The sequence below is a fragment of the Nicrophorus vespilloides genome, unplaced genomic scaffold, assembly GCF_001412225.1.
Source record: "Nicrophorus vespilloides isolate i.1.1-1 unplaced genomic scaffold, Nicve_v1.0, whole genome shotgun sequence".
NCBI lineage: Eukaryota > Metazoa > Arthropoda > Insecta > Coleoptera > Silphidae > Nicrophorus > Nicrophorus vespilloides.
The window spans coordinates 33,813-61,585 of record NW_017099943.1 but is presented as its reverse complement, the minus strand read 5'-3'; the positions used below and the strand labels follow the sequence as shown (position 1 = coordinate 61,585).

The 27,773-nt window shown below is 36.1% G+C and overlaps 3 protein-coding genes across 3 annotated transcripts; 1 reads left to right on the top strand and 2 right to left on the bottom strand.

Moving 5' to 3' along the window:
- Window positions 1–7,424: 7,424 nt before the first annotated feature.
- On the bottom strand, window positions 7,425–9,123 carry LOC108566235 (cytosolic non-specific dipeptidase-like). The gene is made up of 5 exons (XM_017926031.1): window positions 8,740–9,123; window positions 8,339–8,690; window positions 8,085–8,283; window positions 7,691–8,021; window positions 7,425–7,637 (listed from the first exon to the last, which is right to left on the bottom strand). Exons 1-5 carry the CDS (start codon window positions 9,121–9,123, stop codon window positions 7,425–7,427), a joined length of 1,479 nt encoding a protein of 492 aa, XP_017781520.1.
- Window positions 9,124–12,269: 3,146 nt separating this feature from the next.
- Window positions 12,270–13,621, bottom strand: LOC108566238 (peroxiredoxin-2-like). The gene is made up of 7 exons (XM_017926035.1): window positions 13,572–13,621; window positions 13,438–13,497; window positions 13,278–13,371; window positions 13,068–13,209; window positions 12,781–12,916; window positions 12,484–12,718; window positions 12,270–12,430 (listed from the first exon to the last, which is right to left on the bottom strand). Exons 2-7 carry the CDS (start codon window positions 13,468–13,470, stop codon window positions 12,342–12,344), a joined length of 729 nt encoding a protein of 242 aa, XP_017781524.1. The 5' UTR covers window positions 13,471–13,497; window positions 13,572–13,621; the 3' UTR covers window positions 12,270–12,341.
- Window positions 13,622–14,290: 669 nt separating this feature from the next.
- LOC108566237 (vacuolar protein sorting-associated protein 13B) lies at window positions 14,291–27,746 on the top strand. Its single transcript, XM_017926034.1, has 34 exons — window positions 14,291–14,453; window positions 14,518–14,632; window positions 14,685–14,862; window positions 14,922–15,006; window positions 15,061–15,453; window positions 15,503–15,642; window positions 15,694–15,860; window positions 15,912–16,381; window positions 16,438–16,753; window positions 16,808–17,147; window positions 17,204–17,916; window positions 17,969–18,098; window positions 18,151–18,315; window positions 18,376–18,635; window positions 18,690–19,120; window positions 19,180–19,354; window positions 19,408–20,033; window positions 20,086–20,413; window positions 20,464–20,631; window positions 20,690–22,048; window positions 22,100–23,180; window positions 23,235–23,496; window positions 23,554–23,761; window positions 23,821–23,985; window positions 24,043–24,204; window positions 24,263–24,462; window positions 24,521–24,698; window positions 24,756–25,047; window positions 25,100–25,248; window positions 25,303–25,404; window positions 25,454–25,792; window positions 25,847–26,084; window positions 26,140–26,864; window positions 26,919–27,746. The coding sequence occupies exons 2-34, from the start codon at window positions 14,546–14,548 to the stop codon at window positions 27,723–27,725; spliced, it is 11,439 nt and encodes a 3,812-aa protein (XP_017781523.1). The 5' UTR covers window positions 14,291–14,453; window positions 14,518–14,545; the 3' UTR covers window positions 27,726–27,746.
- The last annotated feature ends 27 nt before the right edge of the window (window positions 27,747–27,773 follow it).

Sequence of the window (27,773 nt, the reverse complement as noted above, 5' to 3'; positions counted from 1 at the left end):
AATAATGAAACCAATTAGAGTAACAATATTCGAATCGAGAATTTTATTATCTTTATAACTATCACCTATAAAATTAACAGGTTCTGGTTAATTCTGTTGAAGACTAGTCGTATTTTACTCAGTAGCTTCAAATGCTAGGATATTTTCAAATAAGAAACGAACATCTTAAAAACTCTACTAGTGATTACTTGAAATACATGTAATCATTAATATTTGAAATAAACGTTACAGTTACAAAATTATCTTTATAATTCTTTTTCCATATAAAATTAACATATTCTGGTTAACTTATAAAAAAACTGTTAAAGATTAGTTGTGTTTTATTCATTTGCTTGAAATTAAAGGATATTTCAAAATAAGAAACGAATATCTTAAAAACTCTATACTCTCTATACAAACTAAAGAAAGTCTAAACTTTTGAAATTGATTGGAGAATGAAACTACATACATTAAACAGTTACAAAATTATCTTTATAATTCTTTTTCCATATAAAATTAACATCTTCTGGTTAACTTATAAAAAAAACTTTTAAAGATTAGTTGTCTTTTATTCATTTGCGTAAAATAAAAGGATATTTCCAAATAAGAAGCAAATATCTTAAAAACTCTATACTTTTACAAACTAAAGAAAGTCTAAACTTTTGAAATTGATTGGAGAATGAAACTACATACATTAAACAGTTACAAAATTATCTTTATAATTCTTTTTGCATATAAAATTAACATCTTCTGGTTAACTTATAAAAAAAAACTGTTAAAGATTAGTTGTGTTTTATTCATCTGCTTGAAATGAAAGGAATTTTCCAAATAAGAAACAAATATCTTAAAAACTATGCTTTTACAAACTAAAGAAAGTCTAAACTTTTGAAATTGTTTGGAAAATGAAACTACATACATTAAACAGTTACAAAATTATCTTTATAATTCTTTTTGCATATAAAATTAACATCTTCTGGTTAACTTATAAAAAAAAACTGTTAAAGGTTAGTTGTGTTTTATTAATTTGCTTGAAATGAAAGGATATTTCCAAATAAGAAACGAATATCTTAAAAACTCTATACTATTACAAACTAAACAAAGTCTAAACTTTTGAAATTGATTGGAGAATGAAACTACATACATTAAACAGTTACAAAATTATCTTTATAATTCTTTTTGCATATAAAATTAACATCTTCTGGTTAACTTATAAAAAAAAACTGTTAAAGATTAGTTGTGTTTTATACATTTGCTTAAAATGAAAGGATATTTCCAAATAAGAAGCGAATATCTAAAAACTTTATACTTCTACAAACTAAAGAAAATCTAAATAACATATAAGAGATATTTTTTTACCTGTTAAAAGTTTCATGTGTAATTAACTTTTGAAATTGATTGGAAAGTGAAACTACATACATTGAACAGTTACAAAATTATCTTTATAATTCTTGCATATAAAATTAGCAGGTTCTGGTTAATTATATAAGACTGGTCTTACATAATGAAATGCGAAATGTGTATTACTTCTGCTAATATTACCGTCGCAACGTTAATGAAAAGGGGCATCCACTATGTGCACAAAATGTGTTACATGAAACCGATTATGCAAATGATTCGCACTTTTCGACGTTGTGCAAGGGTCCTACACTTAATTAGTTTGTACGCATTGTACATAAGGCGAAGCACATAAAACGTGCATTTATATGTATAATATCGTTTTACGAGTTTGTGCGTTGAGCGTGCGACAAACAGGCGTTGTTGTTGTTGTTATTGTTATTATTAATGTTGTTGCTGCTGTTGTTATGTTGTTGTTTACGTGGAGAACGAAGGTAGGGATAATTTATGAACAGGGCTATAAAATTTAATTAATTCCTAGATACTAAAACCACGACACAGGGAAGAGTAACAAAAAAAACACATTCAACAGCAACAAGAACAAAAAAAAAGGAGAGAGAGAAGAGAAATGCTGTTAAGTTAATTAATCGTCCCCGAATGGAGAAAATGGAAGGCGATAGCGTATTTCCATTTTTATTTCGTCGCGTTTAATAATCCACTCGAGACACACCAAGGACTAAATCATTTAGATTAAGTAATTGCGTTATATTAGTTAGGAAATTGGATTTGTTTTAACTCATTCTCACAATTTTTAATTACTTCAATCAAATGAATTTGTTTAAAACATAATAATTAACTGAATTTGTATTTTATCATTAATCTTTCAAATTGTTACTGAATCAACAAATCTTAAGATAAAATTAATGTTTTTCTTTTTTAAAAGTTCACAACTTTGGATAAATTTTGACTTTTTCTATTTAATTTGTTGATTTAATTCTTTCATCTTACATCTTACAAAACTCACCTTACAAAAGGTAAAGCTTCTTTATATAAAATTTAATCTGTTTTCAATTTGGTATTAGCTCTTTCCATTATATGTATTACATATTTTTTTCTTCTCTTGGTCCTTTTTTGATGGTTAATGAATGACACGCGTCTGCGTTTTTCGGCTCAGCCGAACGTAACGAAAGTGATCAATCAACGAAAAATTTTCGGACAGCTAACGTACACACGCGTACTCGATCCTTATCTGAGCTAAAGGGACGAAAAGTCCTCGTGTTTTTTTTGTTTTGTTTGTTGGTGGTTGCGGAAGGGGTAGTGTTTGGGGTTGCTTTTTTTGGGGGAGAATACCACCAGACCAGACCACACATGCGGCTCATTAATTTAACGGATGCAAATCTTCACACTTCCAATGACACGACTTTCGGGTCTTCAGCATTAATCACCCACCTATCCACGAATGCTCAGACACATTAACCTTAGGGCTTTACGTCACTTTGACTAATGACACTTACGTCACCGATTGAGAAATTAGCGCCCTAAATGACTACAACTCGAAATTAATGAAGCATTAGCATTACTTTAACGGAAATTTTAACATTCACAAACTTAAGAAATTTGGTACAAATCTTCTAGACTTATTATATATTAGATACTATAAATAAATTTATAAACTTTGGTCAGCCTATTAGTATATACATTTTTATTGTATGTTAAAATTTATTTATGTATAAATTGTACTTTTTTTTTCTCTTCTTCTTATGTATCGATGTTTGGCCAATAAATTATTATTATTATTTATAAAAAAAATGACGAATTTAAGGGAAATGTACATGTTAATTGAAAATGCTTTCAAGTATTCAAATCACTTATGGTATATGAGCACTTTATTAAATCATTGCGTTGTCCTTCACCTAAATGAACGGTAACGTTTGCAATTCCCATAAGTGAGTTGCAAAAACAAATTAGAAAAAAAAAGAATGGTATGAATAATGACCATCAGCTATCATTCACGTGCAATTAATTAACATTAAAATATTACAAAAGCGCACGCAAATTGAAAAAAATACTCGCGGTTTTGCTCATATCCACACAGAAGGATAAATGATGCTATGATATATGCATCCACAAATATACGAAGAGCGTTTTTTTGCATTTTTATTAATTCATTTTCATATGCGTTTCTCTCTTCGTTATATTTTTGTATATGTAATATAACAAAGTAATAGAGTATTTATACGGTCCCCTGGGGTGGCAGTAATAAACCATAGTGTGTGTCCCATATGCACTTAGTAATCCATAACAATACCGCACCGCACCCCAAAAAATAATCAAAGCGTTTTTCTAAATACTACAAAGGGCAGCCTCTCGAGCGCTGCAAGTGATCAAGGGGGCTCTTCCTACTACCAACAATGAACGGACCTCTCCTTCTCTCCATTTCCCTCCTCCACCCAAACTCCCACCCACCCACTCTCGCAGTCAATCCCTGTGACCTTTTGGGAAAATGAAAGGGCCACCATTAAATGCAATCCGTCGTCCCCACAATGCGACGATTAATTAAAAAAAAAAAGAGAGAGTCTACTGCATGTGGAAAGGCAGGATGAGGCAAAATTTCGTAATTAATAAGTCCGAAAAAAAATGCTACTCCTAGTTTTAGTTTTTACTTTTGCACACACGGTTCTCTATTAAACATATAAAAGCCAGTATTACGTTTCGTTACCAAAGAGAACAGAGATTAAACACTGTTGATTTCTCTCTCTCTTTCTCTCCCATCAACACACATAGCTTGGAAAAAGTTTCGTAACCAAAGTTTAATTAAAAAATCATAATAATAATAATAGGTAATATTTTTATATATTCTATATTTATATGCTTAAATACTCATTATTCAATGTATTCCAACAAATAATATGGAAAATAAATGTTATATTATTAATTTTCAATTTGCTAAAGTATATAGATCAAATATGGGTTGAATCGAAATGAAAAATATTAATTAGTAAATCCATTTAGAAGAAAAAAAGGTAGAAGAAATTCTATAAACTCAGGGAATATCACATTCGATCTTCTTTTTCCCTTCAACATCATTTTTTTTGTGTGTTTTTTTTTTCATTCACTTCTCTTCTTCTGCTCATCGCGCATATAAAAGCCGCAATCGGGCTGCATTTCGAGAGAGCGCCGAGATTAAACGTGTCAAAGACGGTTTAATTTCCAGGGGAAAATTTCAACTACTGCCATCCCGTTTTCCATCCATATCTCTCCTCTATATCCGTCGCATTCCAATGCACGACTTCTGCACGCGCTCTCTTCTTTTCTTTACTCCTCTCGTTTTGTTCACATTCTTCTTTTTCTCTTCTTCACCCAGGACTCCAGCTATATTTTTTTTTGTGCGGGATTTCGCTCCGTACTTTGTACAGATTAGAGTACGTACACAAGGATAGTTTTGTTTCTGTGATGTTCCACTGTGCGTTGTTAAAATGAGTGTAAAGAGCGCAACCCCCTCAGGATTATTACGAAGATTGCTTCAGACACACCACTCAAAAGAAGGCCAAAACAAACGAAATACATGTGTATACACGTATATTTATACAAATAGAGAGCAAATGAAAGAGAGGGAAATGGAAAATGCGATACGTGAAAATTAATTAAAGCGAAACCCGTTCGTCTGACTAATTTACGTGTTTTGTGTTAGCGTAGTCCTCGTTCATAAATAAGTGCAAGAGGAAGAAAATGTAAGTTGGGAGAGGGATAAAAAAAATAATAATAAAGAAGCCGAGAGGTTGAAATAATCGATTTGAGCGAGCAGATTGCAAGGAAAGAAGTGCTTATTGAGTGTACTCGAGTATACAGGGTGAAACTATCAATGTAACTCAAATAAAAGTAATTCGGATTTCTACAATTATTTGCACAAGTACTATGTAAATTGACAGGTACTTAGCAAATAATTGGACAAGTATTTCAATTTTGGCTTCTTCATGTAATTTGATGCATTGATTCAGGTGTATTGTCGTGTCCCAGGGATGGTTTTCTGGATACTAACACTTCTTCTGTTGTCTTCTGTTTGATAAATAATGAATCCAACGAGTTTTAATTGTAGTTTATTATTAAAATATGCTTTAATGTGTGATAGGTCTAAGACTAATTACAAATTACTTATTCTACTTATAAAATTAACTAATCAGGAGGGATTAGGACACAGTTTTGATAAGATGCTTCAGGTCACTGCTCCTATGCGGATTCTGCGTCTGATTTCTCAGTTGAAAATAGGAAGAAATGTTACAATCGGTCTCACGGTGAAGATTCCTTTATGCTTATGTATATGTTTATATAATAAGACGACTAAGAGATATCTCTAATTCGTTATATTAACAATAATAATTGTAATAATAACGGTTGGACACAGCAGTGTGTAATGTAGATAAGCAACTACTAACATAATATCTTAAATTATGTAGTGCATTACAGATACATGTTTTATGATGCATGTGGAATGGTAGTAGCAAAAGTGAAGATTCACCCTGTATATAATAGGAGTGCAGGAGAATGGAAGGTCCCCGGTGTGTTAATGTAGTCTTGTTTAATGGAAAGGCCTGGTGGCATTAAAAGAAAGATCACCGAAGGTCTGCCGGATTAATCTGTGCTCCTCTATTAAAGACTTCAATGGGCGCCAACCCCACCGGTTTTCCGATTAACTCCCCCATCGGGGGCTTAAATATACGCAGGGTGGTCGCATCACTCTCATTACTCTCCACTAGACAGCCAACGGATTACGATACCATACATGTCACTCCTAATACACTCTCCTTCTTTTCCATACCGCAATTATTATTACACTCCTTGCAGACGACCGACTCCATCCACAAAGGACGAAGCGAAATTAAATACAGTTTTAAAACTGCCCCGTTAATAATGCATTAATTCCGTCCATCTCTCTCTCAAACATCCACTTGATGTTAAATGAAATAAAATAATTACAGACATTCGCAAAATGAGGAAATCGTTTTAATGCTTAACTGTTAATAATTAAACAAATTGTTTAATATTTTCATTGACACTTAATTTAGTTAAATACAAATATTAATCAGTCAATTATCTCAATTAATAATTGAAAGCTTTTCATTATAAAAATGTATTTAAAAAAAAACATGTAAATTTTATTTGTAAACAAGGCAATCATAATATTGCTAAAAAATATTAGTAAATATGATTATTTTGTTAACATTTTAAAATTGAATTTTCATACAAAATTTTTGATTTAACATTGAAATCTTCATGAGATTACAGAGTGATTTATTTTCTGTGTGTTTTCACAGGATGGAGCAATAAATTATGATGAATTGGGGGAAATAAAAATTATGGAAAATAAAATTTAGAAAAATCCGAGAGGCGACGAAATTTCCCGTTTGTTTTTGGGCGCGGCACACGTGAAAAGAGAGCTTCGGGGGTGGCGAATTTCGTGTATGTGTATATGTATAAAAAAAAATGTGGCCAAACGACGTGTGTGTGTGTTTGTTTGTGCTGGAGTGTGTTTGTAACATCAGTTAAGTAAATATTATTATGGTCATTTATTTTAGCAGCGCATTTATTCGGACCATTAGCGTTAAAAATGGACTAAAAATTAATAAAAATATAGCCGCGGTCGTCCCGTTCGCATATATTTTTCCTCCCGGCTTTTATTATTATGATGGAGCATTATCCGGGCTTTAATACAACCGGAGTAAAAATGTATGTACGCCATTATATACGTGCGTATATATTTCATATGTATACGCAATTCGGTTATCCAACCAACTACCGCTGCTTTCCAACTTAATCCTAAGAAATACATAGAAATTTATACACATCTTTTTGACGTGACTTTAACGTTTCATATCTTTCAAGAAATTATAATAAATTAAGTTAACTCTACACCTTGAAGTTCAAAGATGACCATAAAAAGAAAATGTGGTACTTAAACTTCACTATAAACGAGCTCTTCGATAATTAATAGTAGCGTTTCTACTAATCGTATTACATAATTAATCATTGGTCAGTTAGGACAGATAATTAACAGAGATCGTTTTAGTTAATATAATAGTATAATTAAAATCCAGTATATAAAATAAGTATTATCACTTTGTGAGCATCGCCAACTGAAAGAGATAAGCCCCAATGAGTTTGGTGCCTTCGTAGAAGTTTCTTGCTAAGATGCATTCGTTGTCCGGTCCGTTTCCACCCTTCTGCACGAGCGGCAGCAAAAGTATACTCTTCCCAATCATCTCCAAGATGTTAATGCTAGTGCTGTCCCTGTCTTCCCTGATCATACTAGGATCTTCCTTGTAAATCTAATTGAAAAAATAATTAATTATAAAATGTAATTATTAAATTGAAGTAAAACCTGGATAGTAGCCCTTCTTGCAGCTTCGTAATTAACTGTAGCGCAATCCTCCAACCACGGACGACTCGACGAAATCAAATCTACTTCGACGGTGTTCGTAATATCCAAATCTTTGGCAACTGACTTAATGTAATCCACAACTTGCTCGTGGCAGTTATCGTACGTCTGTCGTGGAACAATCTTAAGCACAAACTTCCTCTTCATCTTGCTGAAATCCTTCTTCTCGCAGATGCACTGTTCAATATCGTCGACGAAGATCGTGGGCATACGCCAATAGTGCATCAAGAGTTTGATTTTATCCCAATTCTGCCAATCCGGCGGCAGCAAGTGTCTAATTAAGATTTAAAAAAAAACGTATCAATAGAAACAATGATATAAATCAGCTTTTAAAAACCTGACGTCCTCCACGTGGAAGTGGATTTTCTCAAACATCTGCTCTTCGTCGGGCGTAATTTGAATCACGTGCTTGTCGAGATCAGGTATCAAAACTTTGTCACCCTTGGCGATCTTCTCGAAAATTCTCACCAAATCATCTTTAGGCTCCGATTTCGACCCTTCCACCTTGGTCACAGTCACGTCGTAATGTATAAATCCTTGAAGAATTAAATAAATCGAATTCGCAATATTGTTAATTGTGTAACTGCATACCGACGCAACCGTAAGATACGCAAGGATATTTGTCGCCCAACCATTCGGAATCGCATACCACCACATAATCTATATCGCTCAAGAATTCTTGCTTTTGAGTCATCAGGAAATCCTTCATGCCTTCGCTGTTCTGATGATACATTGATTCAATGATGAACTTAATGTTTACAGGCAATTGAAGTTCTTGATGTTTGATGGCCATTATAGTATGGAACCAGCTAATCAAAGGTCCTTTTCCTTGAGCCACTCCGCATCCGTAGATGGTCTTGTTGTTATGATCGACCTTCCAAGGATCCGTGCGCCAGTTAACAACATTCGGATTCTTTATATCTATATTCCCGTAGACGCAAATCTAAAACAAGGATAAACAGTGATTGATTTATGGATTAAATATTACTTACAGTTTTCTTTTTAGTTCCTGGGGCTTTAACAGTGCCCAAGATGATTGGCGGTAGCCTGACTTTTTTACCTCCCAAATTATGATAACCTACGTAGAAGCACTCGTATTTAGCGCCCATCTTAACCATCCATCCCTCGATGAACTTTACCATTTTGATTAAGTCGTCTCTGTATTTGATGTCTCCTGAGATCGACTTGATCTCGATGGCTTCTTGGAGATCATCGAGGAAGGATAAATGGTTCGAGTCCACGTATTGCAAGACTTTGCGCAGATCCGGTTGAATCTTGATCTTCTTGCTGGACTTGATGGCAAAGTATTCCCCGTAATTTTGGTTGGTGGTTTGCGTTTCGGTGTGCTCCGTGCGATACGAATGCGGAGTTACCATGATTAACCCTTGTGTAAGTACGGGAAACGGATTAGGTAATCGGTGTAAAAATAAGCGAAAATGTATAAGCTGCCAATCAGGATGTACTCGAACATTTCAACATTTGTAAAGCAAACAAAAATAAACAACAGCACAACTGACGTTCGATCAGGGTTTGCTTCGATTATTATTATTATTATTTTTTTCTTCAGGAAAGCAAGAGAGAAAAGTTGCGAGGCTTTCTATTATCTTCGATAGACTTTTATTTGACGTTTAGTGTTGATTCGAGACCGGCCCCAAAGCGAACTTTCCGAAGACATTTACTCCTGCTTACTTACTTTACCTTCTCCATCCTCGCCTTTCGGAAAAATCGATGCTCGAGAAATATTTTATAATAGAATAAAGTGATATATAAAAGTCTCCAGTTTTCAACTCTTGTGTGGTTTTCCTGCAGAGGAGGTTTATTTTTCTCTTCCGTTATTTTTTTTTCTCTTTCCCCGTTCGCCTCTGTTTAATCCGCTGATATATGGCATCGGTTTTAACAGGGATGTCAATGTTTTAGCCGGGCCGAGTGTTGTCTGTGACAGGAGGATAATCCATCACGATTTACGGCACATCGGCGCACGATTTACAGCTTGCCATCGACATGTCCTGCCGCTCTCCGGGCGCACCAAAACCATCGACGACGAGGGTGTAAAGAGAGCAAGGACTCGCTCATACTCCGCGCGACATCCGCCAATAAACAATACCATTAAATACACTTGAATCTCACACCCAGATTTATACCTTTTCCCACCTGCATAACCAGAGTTCATTGGAATGCGCCGCCCTTAATGCAATTTTAGTAGACACCATGAAAGAGTTATTACTTAATCCTAATCATACCATAAGTATAGCATAACTACAGTAAAATGTCTATTTGAAATTAAACATTGCAAGGAATTACCAAGCAATTGAAAATCCTTTGGAATTGTAATAAATAACAATTAATTATTCTAAGAATCTTCTATAAAAGTTTGTAAGATTAACTACAGCCATCATTGAAAAAAGACTGTAATACATTATTCAATGATAAATATTCAACAATGAAGTCATAAAATTGATATAAACCATTGGAACATTCAATGATTGTATAACAGACAAACCTCGGCATGGATTTGAAATTATAATTATTAACATTTACTTATTTATGTTAGTATTATTTGTATTTGTAAATATAGTAAATTAAAAGGTTTTTCGTGAAAAAATAAGGAAAAACAAATATAAACTGCAGAATTTATTTTCATGGACGGTTATGCTGTGTGTTTAGAGTTTAGAAACTTAAGTTTTGAAAGCTGTTGTAACGAAAAGTAAGTTAGGAGAGGTGGGAAGAATATAGCTTCTTTTTTTTGATGGACAAATGGAACTAAATGATTTATTTGGCAATATTCGGTGGGTTGTGTTCGAAGTCTATGTATATGTGTGTGAGCTTTGGCGTTTTGCAGGATCGGAAACGATGGCTGTATTGAGATATAGAGAGAAGTATATATAAATGGGGTGGTTACCACCCCAGTAGAGATACGAACTGGCATCACTGATTAATTTATTGGCCACTGGGGTACGATGCGGTCGCTCACACTTTACGCCGCCGCCGCTGCCTCCACCGCAACCATGGTTTCCGGAAAACCGGAAATCGCCATTTAATCGATTTTTACCTTACACAGAACGAAACATACACATTTTTATTTAACGTTATATTTTATTTACAATATAAAACATAGATTAGATTTTATAAATAAATGATCAGATTTAATGACTATAAATGTTTGTAATTATCTGGATACTGGATAAGGGTTGGATTTATTGGAGAATATAACATCTAAAGTTAAGGATTAAAAGATTGAACAAGCTGATGTCCGTCTCGAGTGGCAAATTGATAAATGAGGATGATAATAATTGGTTGTCACAAAAGAAGTAAAAAAAAAGCAATGTTAAGAGGAACAGTGGAAAAATGGATGGTGGAAGGATGGAGGACGATGATGGAATGGAAAATAAATAAAAAAAAGTGTGCGGATGGCGCTGGCGCGGACCGGTATTTTACGAGGCGTTTTATACCGGCTCCGGCCTCCCTTACGTACAATATTCGAGATTGTCGCCCTTTTCCCTTTACCAATGTGAAACCGGCGCGCGATAGAAGATAATAAAAAGCACTGTATATAAGGAAAATGCATTACGATTTCGCGGGACGGAATGGGCCCCTCGAGATTGGCCGGATAAACTCTCAGGCCATATTATTTCGCGGTTCGTTCAGTTTGCACACCGGCCGTTTTACCTTTAATAACTTCCCTTCTACCGTTCCCTACGCTCTTTCCATCCATCCACCAACACCACAACCACCCCCAGGCGGAGCGAGGGCGCAGACGAAAAGGGAAACGAGAAATGGAAGCAGCTTCTGCAGCGGCAGGGGCCAAAAACAATTACTTGATATGATCCCTCCTTTCAGCATTGAACTTCTTCCGCGTGCATTAAACTTCCGACGAAGTGCAATCACCGTTTCGCCGGTGTAAGAGAAGCAGTTTGTTTTCTTAATGATTCTTCTTGTTAAAATTTAACGGTGGCTCGTCGCGCTGTAATGAATATGTTGCGCTTAAAAAGTACCGCCTCCGGTTAAAACTAGCTCAACTTCTAAAACCTCCAATTTTACTCTATTCAAACTTATATTTACTAAATTCATATTCAACATTCGCAATTGTTATATAACATTTAAAAATTTCATCAATTAAATTAATAAAAACTTTATAACATCATTTTTTTAATTATTAACTGTTAAAAAAAAGTAGGCTTCACGATTTCCTCTATATTATTTAAATTAGTATTATTAAGAACTTTAGTCAATTAAAAAAAGTTAACTTAATTAATGATAAAATCGTTTTGATGAATCGTTAAAATTGTTGAATACCCGAAAAACTGTCTGTTTAAACACGAACAACATGAAATAAACTCAAACAAATATGAATATAAATAGATTAATAAAAATGGATTTCATTAGTTTCGTGTCAGCAATAAAATAAACATAATTTTTATTAATTGTGCGCGGAGCTGCGGGAAAAAATTGGTATGGGAGGGTTGAGGTACCGAATTTGTCATGGTTAAATGGCAATAATCAGTACAAATGAATGCGCTGCGAAACTGCATCAATATGCTTTATTCGAACAAATTACACCATTAATAATACACCCATTCATGCGACCGGTATCACTTCAATTCTTCGGGCTGGAAAAGTATTCCTTGGAACCCTTTGGATCTGGTTTGATGGTCTTGCTTCCCTTATGCCAATTAGCTGGGCAAACTGCAATTAACAGGATGATTAATAAATGTTATTTGAATGTTGAGTTAAACAACCTTCTCCATGTTTCTCCACGAATTGGAACGCTTCGATCAACCTGAGGGTCTCATCCACAGACCTTCCAACCGGTAAATCGTTTACAGTCATCTGTCTCAAGATACCTTTACCATCGATGATGAACAAACCGCGCAGCGCTATGCCTTCTTCTTCAATCAGAACCTCGTAGTCCCTGGCAATATTCTTCTTCAAATCGGAAAGCAGTGGATAACTGATTGGACCCAAACCTCCATCCTAAATCATTATACAAAATACACAATTTCAATACGTATTTGTATGAAAACAACAGAATTTACCTCTTTCTTGGTATTTTTCCATCCCAAATGGGTGTAATGAGAATCGACGGAAATTCCAATTACTTCGGCGTTCATTTTCTTAAAATCTTCAATCCTATCGTGAAATGCGATCAATTCCGTTGGACAAACAAATGTGCTAAAAATATAACAAAAATAAAAATCAATTTTAAACAAGTATGGATTATTTTAAGAACAGAATGATTACTTTAACATGACATTGACTATTAGTGTTATCAGTTATGCTTCCTTATATGTTACATAACAAGATCAATATTAAAAATACTTACAAATCCAATGGATAGAAAACCAAAACAAGATATTTGCCTTTGTAATCGGAGAGCTTGATCTCTTTGAATTCATCACCGATGACAGCCATACCTTTGAAGTCAGGAGCTGGGCATTGTACCCTTGGACCACCCAAGACAGAGCCTAAACACACAGAAACAAATCATTGTAAAACCTCTATTAATTTGTTAACATTTCCCAAAATCACTTGCCAGTCTGGAAGTTCCTCAAGAGCACTCCATTGGTAAAGGATTGAAGAACATTGGTATTTTTCAAAGCTGAAGTAGCTCTGATCACTTTAGGAGTCTACAAGATCAATTTAAGTTTAATGTAATACTGTAGTTGGTTTTGTTTTAAAGCCATGACACTTACGTTTCTTAAAAGGTTTCCAATCAGACTTGCCATGATCGAGCTGATGAGTTTGCTTAATTACTAAAACGATAAAATTACTTAAAAATATATCAAAGTAATTTTGCTGTAAATTTTAAATAGGTTATCTCACTTACGTGAAGTTAGTTAACAGCTGCAATAACTTCAACTTACTTAATTTAAAAAATAATGATGATGAGATCAACAATTATGTAACTATGCACATAAAGTTGACGATAATTGAATAATGTACTATCACATTTTATAACTAAAATATTAAAAATATTATTTAAATTTACTCATAGATAAATTAATCAATCATAATATTTTATATTCAATAAAATCGTAGCTATAAGTAATTAAAAGTTTAATAGTAAAGTTTACAATTAAAGCTTTATATAAAATTTCAAATTTTATCAGCGCAACATTGCCTGAACTATAGGCTTGAAAATGGATACAAGAGATGGTGCTGAAAATAATCTTTCAGTTAGGAAAACAAACCAAAATTTTTCTATAGCAATAGTTTGAGTTTTTAATGTAGATACAATAAGAAAACAATATGTTAAAGTTTTATAAATTCCAATTAGTTTATTTTAACAGGAGAAATTCTTTAAATTCCGAATGAGCAGTCGTACAGGCCACTTCTTTGTCTTCATGACCTCCTGGTATACCATTTTAGGTTGCTATTTAAGAAATGTATTTTAAAATATTAAATAAAGGACATTCCATTCTTAATTGGAATTTAAAATTCTACACACACATAATTTTGTTAATAATTTAAATCTTCATTTAAATACCATCCAAGCAACTGAAGTTGGCTACACTCTACAAATCTCCAAATGCTCCAAAGTTGGTAGTCCGACTGCCAAGTGGTTTCAAATCAGGTGTTTTCGTCCCTGTGTATTTATTATTTTTATTTACAATTAATTTATAATCCGGAATCGCTTGGAGAGAGAAACATGGCTAAATTAGATCTCTAGTTGCAAGGATTATCTGCATCAGCATACATAATCTGCTTGGTAAATAAAATGACTGCAACAAGAACAAAGAAACAACAAATAATGTAAATACCATTAATTTCAGTTGATTACGAACATGCTATGGTCTTAATATGTTTAAAATCGAATCCTACATCACACCAATACTACTAAGCTATGTTGACAAGTATATTAAAAATTTCAGGCCTGAGGATTCTCAGGTAAGTGCTTGATTTGTCATCACAACATGCACTGCATATTGTAATGCTTTAGGTCTCTTTGTGGGGTGGAGATGCATCGTTCCACAACCTAGACTTAAGACTGGAGGTTCTCGAGCAGGAACTTCAATTGCCATTTAGCTTTGTCTCTGGACACATCCATGAACTGTTGATCCATGTGCCATGGACAAAATTGGCATCAGAACCAATTACAATCACAATAAACACTATAGGTATTTATTATTTGATTACTTGTAGTCATTTACAATTAATTGATTTCTTACATTTATAGAATGTATTTTAAAATTAAGAGGCGCAGAAAGTGCAAGGGATAATGGTCAGGCAAAGGATAAGCAGAAGAAAAATCAGAATAAAAGGTTTATTATTTAAACTGTTAGATCTATTTTGGAATTAACTATTGTTATTTGTAGACAAAACATTGAGACACCTCCCAGCTATGTGCAGAATTTGATTAATAAGATAGTCAGTAATATAAGGATTTACTGTAATAATTTGATCTTGAAGTATGTGGAGGAGGATATTGTACTATCCATGAATGTTAAACTCTTAACATTTGAATCAGCCAATGAAAAATGGGAACCAGCTTATACAGATGTATCGCAATCGCATGTTGTTATAAGGAAGGTGATTGCTGTGAACGATTTAACTGTTTGTTTGGACAAGAGGAATGCCTCGGGGAAGATCGATGTCTACCAAGAACCTATGCTCTATCGCTGCTCTATGGTTATCCATTTACTAAGAACTTACTATGTAGCTTCACTTAAGAAGGCTTCGACGACGCGTTTGGATATCTATTGCAATTCGTAAGATTACGCAACGGATTTATATTTGATTTATAATTATCATTTGCAGGATGGAATTTAGCATGACGGAACAGCAAATTCCGATGCTGCTGCGGCTTATACATCTGTTACAAGCTTTGCATCAGAAGGAGCTAAAATCCGAAATTGAAGTAAATAAAGATACTGCAGATAACGTCACAGAACCAAATGGTATAAATTTGAATTTTTCTTAAAGAACATTTAAACAGGATTTCTTTGCAGCTGAATACACGCAAGATAAACAGTCGTTGGCTGGATGGGCATGGTCTTTCTTACCATCGGTATTACCTACCAATTGGGATGATTGGGATATCACGCAACAAATCGCTACTATCGGTCACGTAACACAAATCAGCTTCTACGTTGATAATGCTTCACTAACATTTAAGGTGATTTAATTAAATTATCATTAAAATGTTGTAATTTAATTGGTGTTGTAGGTGTCTGAATCTAGTAACGAAAAAGGAAATTACTATACGCAAAAGAAACTGAAACATTGGCCTTTGCTGACATTGCGTTTGCAAGGAATTTTCATGGAATCTATTACGGTGGGAAGGGTTTGGGTGCACGTTGGTATGGGCGTTAGTCAAATGGTGTTGCTGCCCATTGGTCACTGCAGTTGTTCGGTGCAAGATGTTTTCGATGGGACTGCGACAACTGAATATCTGAAGGCTGGTTGGGTGTCGGATGTGCACAAAAGCGATTCCCTTTTCGACGCAGAGGCTGTTGAAAATAAGGGACAGAATAAAATATATAATATGGATTGGGATACACATCTGGAGACGCATACTGAGACCTCGCTCTTGGGTAGATCGGCAGCTTTTGCCGTGGATTACATTTATAAATTGGATGTTCCCGATGATACGGCCAGCGAGAATCTTTCCGAATTGGGGAGCGACTTAGAATATAGGTTTGATTGTTTAAATATCGACGGCGATGGATTAATTATATTTTGAATGATTTTAGTAATTATTCGGAAAAGGCTATGCTTCGATTCATGGTTGGGCCTTTGAAGCTGCGAATCTGTTCGGGTTTGCTGCATAGATTAAGTAGTTTACAAGCGGCGGCTTCCGCCTACGATTACACGCCTTATAGTATTCCCAAGCCGGAACCAGTACTGACTGAGTTGCAGCCACCAGCTGCTGATGATTATGACGCGTTGAATGAGAATATACCAACTAGGGTTGTCCGTTATACTATGCTGGCTCCGGTTATAGAATTCCAATTGATGGATCATCCGTACTTCCAGGCAACTAAAGGATATCTATTCAAAAAGAGAAAAGTAATATTTTGCATCAAACTTCTAATTAGTAATTTAATCAATTTGTTCTTTTAGAAAACGTCTGTGATAAATCCAACTCCTTCTCAACAAGTCGACCTGCCAAAAATCACTTTACAATGCCAATGCATCGATTTACGTATATCCAATCCCATGTACATCAAGCGTTTGCTGCGTACAACTTGCCAATTACCTGAACCTCCTCAGCAAATGTTCGACGCTTGCCACACGGATTTAACATTGAAAATAAGCGCATTCAGCAGTCGTTTGATCGTTTCCAATATGCAATTTACCATCATGACTCCAAGCTACGCGTCTTTCCAAAGCAGGACTATTCTAATGCCTCAGTATTGGATCAACCCAGATATTCCACATCAACAATTTAGCTTCGAATCTGGTAATTTATCAAATATCTTTAAATTGAAATATATTATTATTTTTTAATTTGAGCAGAAGGTATAACTATAACGGGGACCAATCCGAAAATAGCGTTGGTCGCGCAAATCATCGATAAACTGATGAAAATGGACTGCGAGGATTCCCAAACCACTATTATCCATAGCTCAATAATGCAAGATGCCGTCAAAGATTCCGGATTCGTTTATTTGGAGTTTTGCGTGGAAGCCATCAACTTTAAGAAAGTCAAAACTAATACGACAATTACTTGGGATGGTAGCTTAGGATCCATCAAGGCATTCGTCTTTGAACCAATGTCACGTCGAGATTCCAACGATACTATGATAAACTCAAATTATTATTTATCCAGCGAGATTCAACAAGTATTGGTTTTCTCCGGGCCCGAGTATAAGGATGATTACAATAACGATCAACCTTTATTGAATGCAACAATTCAATTTCCTATTGATGCCGAGAAACAGTGTCATCCTCCAGTGTTGATGTTTAACTTGCGCGAAATCAAAATCTGTTTGGATCCTTTGATGTGCAAGTGGCTACTGTATACACCTAGGATTGTGCACACCAAAACAGAAGTGATTTTCGATTCGAGTCAGAGAAAATTGAGTCGAAGTTTTTCTGATGCTAGTGCTTATGAGACTCCTAGAAGAGCCAGGACACCTTATGAATCCATTCACAGTAGTCTCGACCAAGTCACTATACCTCAAAAAATGCAAGCTACAACTAGTAAAGACGACGAGAGCGTCATTGATGTAATCTATTAATTTGTATAAAGTTTAATATGGTTTTAACATTTAAAAACAGTTTCAGGAGAAGACCTACGACTTTCTTAAAAAGTGGTTCGATGTTTGGAAAGGTCTGCTGTTGTATGGCGATATATCGCAATGCACGATTTATTTTCCAGTCAAATCGTTGTCCGCTGTAGGATCTCAAGGTAAGTTTTTTTTTTAAAACTAAACCAAAATTTAAATTATATATATTTTTAGGAATTCAACAAGCAATCGATGAAGCAATGAGGAAGGAATATCCCTCAGATATTTTCGTAGTGACTTTACCATCTGCTGTTATTCGAAGTTCATCCTGCAAAGAAAATCTTATTCGATACATGAACGCTATGCCTGTGATAATGCCGGAAACTGTTTGGACTAAAAGTAATTACATTTAAATTCATACTTAATTGATTATGTAATGTAAACATGTTATGATCCTAGGTAGATCTAGCTTTCCATGGAACATAATAATTTCCGATTTTTGTTGCTACACGTGGCAAAATGGTGAAAAGGTAGTGTGTCTTTCGCCTGTGGTGATAACAGCAACGGTGGGTTTATCCACGAAGCACCATAGACCCGAAAACGAATCCCAAAGTCTTCCTATGTTGAATCTTAATACCAGTAAGCACGACATCGATAGTTTAGGTGTTTGCATTCACATCGATATGACTCCAATTGTGATATCAATATCGGAATTACAAGTAATTTATATACTTTTCTTTTGTTTGCTATATTACATTGATTTATCCTTTTAGGTGTGTTTAATTGCAAGTATTGCACATGGATTATTTGAAGTATTATATAATGTAATGCCTGAACAGCAGGAGAGTGCTAGAAGCGAACCAGCAATGCAAATATCAGCTAGTAATAACTCGAACCTATCGCCGACATTGATGAAGGAAAGTACAGTGGAAACAATGAGCGAAAAGACAGCTCGAGTGAACACAGATAAATTGGACAATGAGAACATCAAATTAACAGCTTGGATTCAATGCACCATCGCCAAGTTTAGCCTGGAGCTGTTGGCTCATGACTCAAAGGATATTAAAGAGAACGTTTACAAGAAGAGGCCTAATTTGAAGTTTGTTCTTGATGCTGAAGATATTGTTAGCTCCCTCGACTTTCAAAGCGTCTATCTCAAAGTTAAAAGCAAAATTGGATCTGCTAGTATAATGCATTATGTCAAGTAAATATTAAGTAAATAACTAAACTGTAAATTTTATAATATTTTTGATTTGTTAAAAGGGAAAACCAAAAATGGAAACCAGGTGAATTTTTGGGTTTTGTGATGCAAGCGAACGATGAACATCTGAAGTCTGAAAGACAAGAAGACACGAGTTTTGCTAACATCACCATAACGAGAGCGAGTTGTCAGCACACCCATAATTTGTGGGGAACTGCAAAAAAGAACAAACAAACTGTACGTGCTAAATTTGTTAATTAAATTCAAATCTAATAATGTTATTTTTGCAGGAAGATAAAGAAGAAACGCGTAAAGTTCATTCACGATTTATAACTGAAATTGTGTTGAGTCTACAACCAATAGATATACTTATTTCACCAGCTACTCTGAAAAATTACTTCTTGGTTTTAGAGCCTCTACTGCAAATCCCAACTTTGCCATCCAAACCCAAAAAAGTGGTTAAATCTAATTCCAATTGGAGCAACCGCTCATTACCTTTGACATACTTGGAATTCCACGATTTTCGTGTAATCATGCCTTCTGTTGAACTTGGCAACCAGAATGCACGGCAGAATGCAACAATATTTGATATCAAAGCGATTAATCTGACCCCAACTGCCGTTAATCCCATTTGCAGAACACCTTGCAGACCGGATATTTACCAGCAAGCAGCACAAGCTAGAATCTTAAACGTTCCAGGAAGTGATGTTGAGGATCGTCAATACCAATTGGATATATTAGGTATATCGATGCATACTGGAGCATGGTCGGAAATCAAGCAGAACTTTAAATCCTTTGGAAAAACTGTCACTGTTTTACGAACGATGAGCGAAAATCCAGCTTTGGAATGGAACAATATGGGTAGAGCTAAATTAAAGAATAGCCCAGATGGCCATTTGTATCCCATTATAAGGAAGTAAGTCTTTTAAACTATTACAATCCATTTGTAACTAACACGTTTTTTTTAGTTTCGATGTTTCTGTAGTTGCTGCACCAGCAATGATCTACAAACGCGATGTGATTTGTGGACATTCCATGGAGATTAATTTTACTTCTGATATAATGTTAACTATATCCTTGAGTCAAATTAAGTTGTTGGACGCTCTCATAAATGAAGCGTCTTATGCGGTTGAATTAACCAATTCAAATAAGTGCACGAAAAAGAGACCTAAAGTGTTTTTCCCTTATATACAATTGGAGAAAAGCGAAGAAGTGCTGGAAACGCATGATTACATGAGAGATTCAGGCATAGAAACGTCCGATATTCGTAGTACAAATTATTCTATCAAAACTAAGGTAATGCGAAAATTTAGTTTTCTAGAGAGATTTATATGTTCGGATTTCAGGAAAGTTCTTTTTTGAGAAAGATGAGCGATGTTAGCGAAAAATCGGCGAGTATAAAGGCTGAACAGACGCAACAGTATATTCCTTTAGATGTTTTGGTAGCTGGCGGAAAATTTTCGTTTGTTCTCTACGAAATCGAGAAGAAAAACGCTGTTAGAACTGCGTACGAAGTGAGTTTAATTATTTTATTTTTTGACTTATATTTATGATTTTTTTTTAAATTTGCAGTCTGAAACTGAGCATGGATATGAGGCTTCAGATGAAGGAAGTATAGATGAAAGACCGAACGTTGAAATGTTCACTCCTCTAATATTCTTAAATATTATACAACCAAATGCATTTTTATCCGATACCCAGATTGGGAAGAAGGTACAAGTTACATGTTATGATCTAGGTATAAAAATTGGTGGTCCGGATCATCGCATCATGAAAGGTACCATAACCGAAGAAGATTTTCCTATAAAACTTCTGGAAACCAAATCGGGAACACCAAACCCGGATACAGGAATCCTACCAGCTTTCTTTACTCTAAAATGGACGAAAAGTATGGGTAAAACAGCAACTCTAGAAATTGATTTAGCGAAACCCACGAAGATACTTTGCTCAATTCCGCGATGGATGTATCTCTTACACATCCAAGAGAGAATCATAGAGAACTTCAAGAATAACCGAAGCATAATCCGGCGTGAGATAAAGATTAAGAAACCCGAACCGCAAAGATCCATGGAGCATTACTCAAAATTCAAAGAAATTAAGGATAAATTTTTCGGCATTACCCAATTCACGATCAATATGTCTCAAATGATTTTAGCTGTTCAAACAGCCAAGCATTTTGAAGTACGACTGAGCTTCCAAAAACTGTACAACCATTTAACTTTATCGAATCGTCCCGAGAAGCTTCTGGACTTTCTGAGCTTGGATTGCGTCACACTTGGCGTGTGCAGAGATGGTGAAACAAAATTGCTGTTAAACCCTTGGAATGTAGTTTTTGAGTTTTCCATGTTTTGGGAGAGCTGGCAGAGTGTGAACTCTAATCCTCAACTGCAAGTCTCCATAGAAAGCGATTGTATAATGTTGGATGTGAGTCCGGATAAGATTCAATCTTTGGATGAGATGCAAAGAGAGTTGACGGAGTTTTGTAGCAATTTCACTAAAACAACATCGGTGCCAATAAAAATTGAGAGTAAAAAGGTGCCGGTCGGGGAGAAAGAGCAGCATTACAAAGATGATTTGAGAGCCGGTGCTTTCCAGTTCGTCGATTCCACTAGTAATAATGTGGATGAATTACCGTTGCCTTATCAAGTGATGTTTTGGAATCGAAATATATCTGCGATGGCTTGGAGGTATCCTCAGCCAAGAGCTTTGACTAAAGTGCGCGTATTTCCAGTTCCGTTTAAAATAACAACTGGAAGCGAAGAGGACCAACAAATTCTCTGTCATTTAGAGTATTGGTCAGACTGCCATGGTTGTTATCAACCATACACGCAGTTCTATCTTTCGGAAACAGACATGTGCCATTTGGAGTTGCCAAAGAATTACCCACAACCAGCTGTGGCCTGTACCTGGCGAGTAGTCTTAACACCTTCGGTAATATTATTATCTGAAAATAGCAGATTTCATCAAATATTTAAATTGCAGATTAAAGATTATTCTTCGAGGGTCTTAGTATCACCTAGAGCTTTGGCTGGGTGCATCCGCGTCGATTCCTACTTCAACAAAAACTTAATACCGGAATTAACAGTAGCTGTACACGTTACTTCTTTAAGCATCAACTTGTACAACTACTTCAACAAGCATCTGAATTACACTCTTCACGATGATCTAAAGAATTTCACTCCAGACTTTGTGGTTCCAGAATACCAATCGTTCTTAACTTTAACCATCGATAATGCTAATGCCTTCTTGGCGACGTGGGCGTTTGAAACGGCCGTATTCGATGTTAGTGCGTCTATAAAATGTCTTATTTTGGATTACGGATTCCTCACGCAGCAGATTTTTGTTGAACCATTCACGTCTAAACTGGAGATCAGCTTAAGTAAAACGATGGGCATCAATTTTATATCGAAACCTATCCACGTGCATTTCGGTGCTTCTGCAGCGCACACCCTTGGAGTCAGCGCTCAAAACTGGGCGGATTGCTTCAGTGGAGAAGACAACCGCGAGTTGATAATCATGACCCATTACGTGATTTGCAACGATACCAATGTTAACTTACGTTTCGGACAGGTGGGTCTTGAAGATATATTTTTACCATCCAGGTATTGCCATCTGTACGCTTGGAGATCGCAGAAATGCAAGCAGATGATCCGCGTCGCTCTGGAGGAGAATCATTGGGCTTGGTCTGAGCCGTTCAGGATTGATCAGGACGGCATCTTCATGTGCAAGATAGCTAACAGAAATTCGATGATCGTGGTTACAGTGAAATCTTTGTCGGCCACTCAGAAAATGGTAGCCTTCGGAGGTCAACTTATTGTTTGCAACACTTTAATTGAGCATTTGGAGATGAAAATTCTGGAAGCCGAAGAAAAAGATAAGGACAAAGATTTCAGACACGCCCCAAGTTACATAATCCGCGGTAAGAGTACACCGCCTTCGATGCTCGTCGATGCCAACAAGGCATACTTCTTGCGCTTGAGGTTTTTCGGACTGGAATCTGCTTGGTCTGGTGATATACCTTTGATGGAGAATACCAAATGCGCGCAACCTTGGCTTGTTAAAGGTATTCATTTTTAATTATACTCAATTTAATTATTATATTTTTAATTATTTGCAGTGCCGTTACAAGAAAGAGGGCAGTTTCTGAGCGTTTGGTGTAGAATCGTCGTTCAGAATTTCGCGAAAGGTACGAAAATCATGGCAATGCTGTGGCCTCTCTTCATGATTCGCTCAAATATGCCCATCAATGCAAAAGTTCGAATCGAAACTCCTACTCTTAATGTGCACATAGAATCCACAGTTAGCGGCTTAGGAGAGTACCAGCAGCTGTATTGTCCCGGCACCATAGACCATTCTCATCAACTGACCTTCCAATTGGAGTAAAATGATTTAACTTTTCTTCTTGAAATTATCCAATTAATTCAATTTATTTTTAGTACTACAACTTCATCGTCGAATCCTTACGTTCCCTTGAACTATAGCTTAGTGGACCAGAAGAACTTCTTCCGCAAATCAGAGAAGGAAGATATCAACGAGATTCTGGCTGTAATTAATAAGTATGATAAATCGCAATGGCCTTATTTTAAGGAAGAATTGGAAGATGTCGAGTTTACAATTGAGGAGCAACCTTTGGCTCATGTCCAGGTAATTTGTGCAGTTAATCCTTTTCAAAAATCTATTTTCAATTTACTTTTTATTTCAAGGTTCGATACCAAAACGCGTGCCAATATTCCAGCGCTTTATTGGTAGAGTTAATACCTTGGTCTCTGTTAATTAACACTCTGGGCTGTTCCATTGCTATAATAGTGAATGAAAAAGAACTTTGCCGCATTGGGCATTACGGAATTGTAACACCACCCAAATTAGAGGTACTTCTTAAGAATGTGTATTAATTATATATATTACAACGATATTATTGGGTTTAGGAAACATTTTATATAGGTGTAGGCATAGGTGGAACGTGGAATTTATCGCCGCCTTTACAATTGGCCAAATCCAATTGGACGCAAACATTTTACATGCCTCAAATCACCGGAACGATTCCTTTGGAAGGTTGCATCAAATCCGTAGTCAAATGTGAACCTTACGTAAGTGAAAAAAACTATATATAAAATGCGTTTGAAAATGGATAAATATTTTTTTTAGATATGCGTAATTTCCATAGCAAGTTCTATGTCCAACGAGATCCGATTGTTGCGAGTCAGTTCTTCGCACGTGATTACTAGTCATTTGAATTTCCAAGTTCAAGTCATGTGCTTTGCAGTGCCCGAACATCAAGTCAATATGCATATGCCTAGGCATCTGGAAAAACATGCTTTCACGCTTTCGCCACACCTAAATAAAAAGTAATTTAATCTTAAACATACCGATTTTCCAAAACATAATTAATACTGATATTTTTAGTAATACGGGAATCTCTGTAATCCAATGGTACTCTTTGGGAAACAATACTGAAGACCAATCAGAATATGCGCTTTACGTTTCCTTTGCTTCAAACGGTTCCCACAATTGGTCTTGTCCAATTCGCGTGGATAAAATGCTTGTTCGCCGTAGTGTTTCCATACAAACCGAAGAAATGAGCGTGAGTTATTTACTTAACATTTCTTAATATTATAAAATTAATGTTCATGTATTAAAGGTGCCTGTGGTGTTAATTTCGCAAGAACATAAAGGACAAACCTTTATTTCTTTACACCAAGACTTCAATCCACAATTGTTAGTCGAAAATCAGAGCGGTACAAAAATCTACTGCGCTCAATCTGGTGCTGAACAGGGCACAATTTTTTCAGATTGTGAGCACTTCAGTTGGATATGTTCTGTGGATGATGGTAAATCTTGTTACTACACGATGCCTGTGATTGCTGAAAAATTCCCGGATTTACCGCAACAAAACTACTATGAAACTTTAGTTTTCGCATCAGATCCAGAAAGTAAGTTGCTGTAATCTTTGAATCAGGAAAAGATTAATTCTGTTATTTTTAGGTGATCCACAGGGATTTTTGTGGTCTACACCCATAAACGTGACGAATTTCAATGATCAATTTGTGAGAATACCATTTTACGGAGATGTTAGAATTTCGGTTAAATATTCTGTGCACACTATACATGTTACCATAGAGTCAGTCAGTCAGGTAAGCAGCAATCATTTATTTGTTTATCATTTATTATTTGGGAGTATATTTTAGGTTGAGATTAGCGCTAGAGATATAAGAGTTCGTTTGTCCATGCACGAAATGGAGACCACTCAAAATTTGTTCAATAAAAAAGAATCTCCAACTGAGATTGATGTAATTAGCTTTTATATTTATTAGACCACAACTAATATTATTATTTTAGGCATCTGAGAGTTGCACCACGTTGGCTAGCACCACATATTTCAGCGCGGAAGACAGTAACTCTTCCTTGAGTTCCGTTAACACTGGAGGTAAGCATCATCCGAAGTATATAGAGGTGATGCCTGTGGTTATGGAGAAGAACCCGAGTCAGTCGTTGAATGAAATCGAGGATGTTAATGCGAAGAGCAATCTGAAGGAATGGACAGCCCTGAGGGTGTTGGTATTCATCAAAGGGATAACCTTCACTTTGACCTCTGATATAGAAAACGGAGGCGTAGAAAAGACTGAAGTCGCTAGTTTAACCTGCGACGATATTTCCTTGACCGTCACGAGATCAGAGGTAGTAGTATTAAAGATTTATCCGAATATAAAAATTAAATTATTTGTTTTCCAGATTTCGCAAATTTGTTTGAGCATATCCGATGTGCAGGTCGACAATCAATTGTATTCGCGTGGTTCATATGATTTTCCGGTTTTATTGGTAGGACAAGAAGCGAAGATTAATAATTGCTTGAAGAGTCTGAACGTGCCTATAATTCAATTAGTTCATACCGCTCAAAACGATTGTTTGATCAAGGTGGATCTGAATGTTGAGACTTGGAAGGATCCTGTGCAACAGTGTAACGTTACAGGTATTTATAATACAATTAGGTTTTAATGTAAAATATAAATTTAATGGGTTTGTAGGTGTTAGAGATATAAAAATTAAAATAGAACCAATTTCGGCTTTCATCGAAGATACGTACATGTACAAACTCTTCGAGTACGTGTCTGTGCTGCAGCCAAGTAAATTGTTGGTGTGGCCCAAAGCGCGAACGAAAGGCTACGGAAAGATGAATTCCATGTCTGTAATCATTCCGGAGCACTTGATATGGGGTTCGAGACTTTTGTCCAAGCCATTAAGCTTACGCACTTTTACTATTGAACCTCTGTCAGTGCTCCTCTCCATACATTGTTCTGTAAAGATTTACATAGCCTTGGACCAATCGCCTCTGCAATTCGGGAAATTCGATAAGAAGCGTTTGTTCACAACGAATTATAGACTGGGTCACGCGTTGACTATGCATTACTTAAGTGGAGCCATTTTTGGAGCCGGCTGGGTAGTTGGGTCTTTGGAACTTTTAGGTAGTCCAGGAGGTTTGGCGCGCGCCATGGGCACTGGGTTGAGGGATTTCGTTAGTCTTCCATATTACGGCTTGATACAAGGGCCTTGGGCTTTCTTGCGCGGCGTTTCGTACGGATCCGCCAGTCTCATGAAACACGTAACAGCAGGAACTTTACAATCGGTTACGAAATTGGCATCTAGTGTAGCTAGGAATTTGGATCGCTTGACTTTGGATGAGGAGCATTTAAAGAGAACCGAAGAATCGCGCAGGCAGAGGCCACAAGGTGTAACGCAAGGTTTTATGCAGGTAAATACGAAGAAGATATTTTAGAGTTTTTACTTAATGGGGTTTATTTTTAAGGGTTTGACTGGATTAGGAATTAGTCTTTTGGGTGCTGTGGGCGGAATCGCCCATCATCCTTTGCAATCTGTGATGATCGAAGGTGCTTCCCCTAGAAGCTTGGTGGCTGGGGTTGGGAAAGGAATTGTTGGTGTCTTCACGAAACCGTTGAGCGGAGCTGCCGAGTTGATAGCCTTAACTGGTCAAGGTTTGCTGCAAGGAGCAGGATGGAATAAAATGCCTGAACCAAGGATGAATCCCGTACTGAATCACGTCTACTCATCTCCGAATTCCTTGTTGAAGTATAAATACAAATTTTTATCCGATGGACACATCTTGTTCGTGACAGAAGCAACTGCGATCACGAACATAAGTCAATACGATGCTGTTGCTCTGATCCTGACCACAGAATCTTTGGTGATCATCGACGTGGATGAAGACATGACGCAGAGGGTGCTGAGTTTATCCGAATTGTCCGGAGTAAACAACAACGACCCAACGTTGCTATGCTTGAAGTTGGATCCACCTAAAGTGAGTTTGAAGACGGAAGATGATGAGATCGTCGAAATGGATCCAGTCTCGAGAGCCAGAGTAGCGGATTATGTGCGTAGCACTGTAGGTTTAATGCAATTACCGGATAGTCAAAGTCCGGAACATTCCGAGATGAGCATCTCCCCAGATTCCAGTCCCAGCGGAAGCCCCAACGGCGGTAACGTCGAAGAAACTTTGCTCACCTTCTACGTGAATCCTCAAAGTCGGAATTACTTCTTGTGCGTGCTCACTTTGGCCAAACAGCAATGGCAGGAGTTCAATTTCCCAATTTTATGAAGAAAAATTTTAATAAATCACAACGATTCAAATCGAAAGATTTTATTA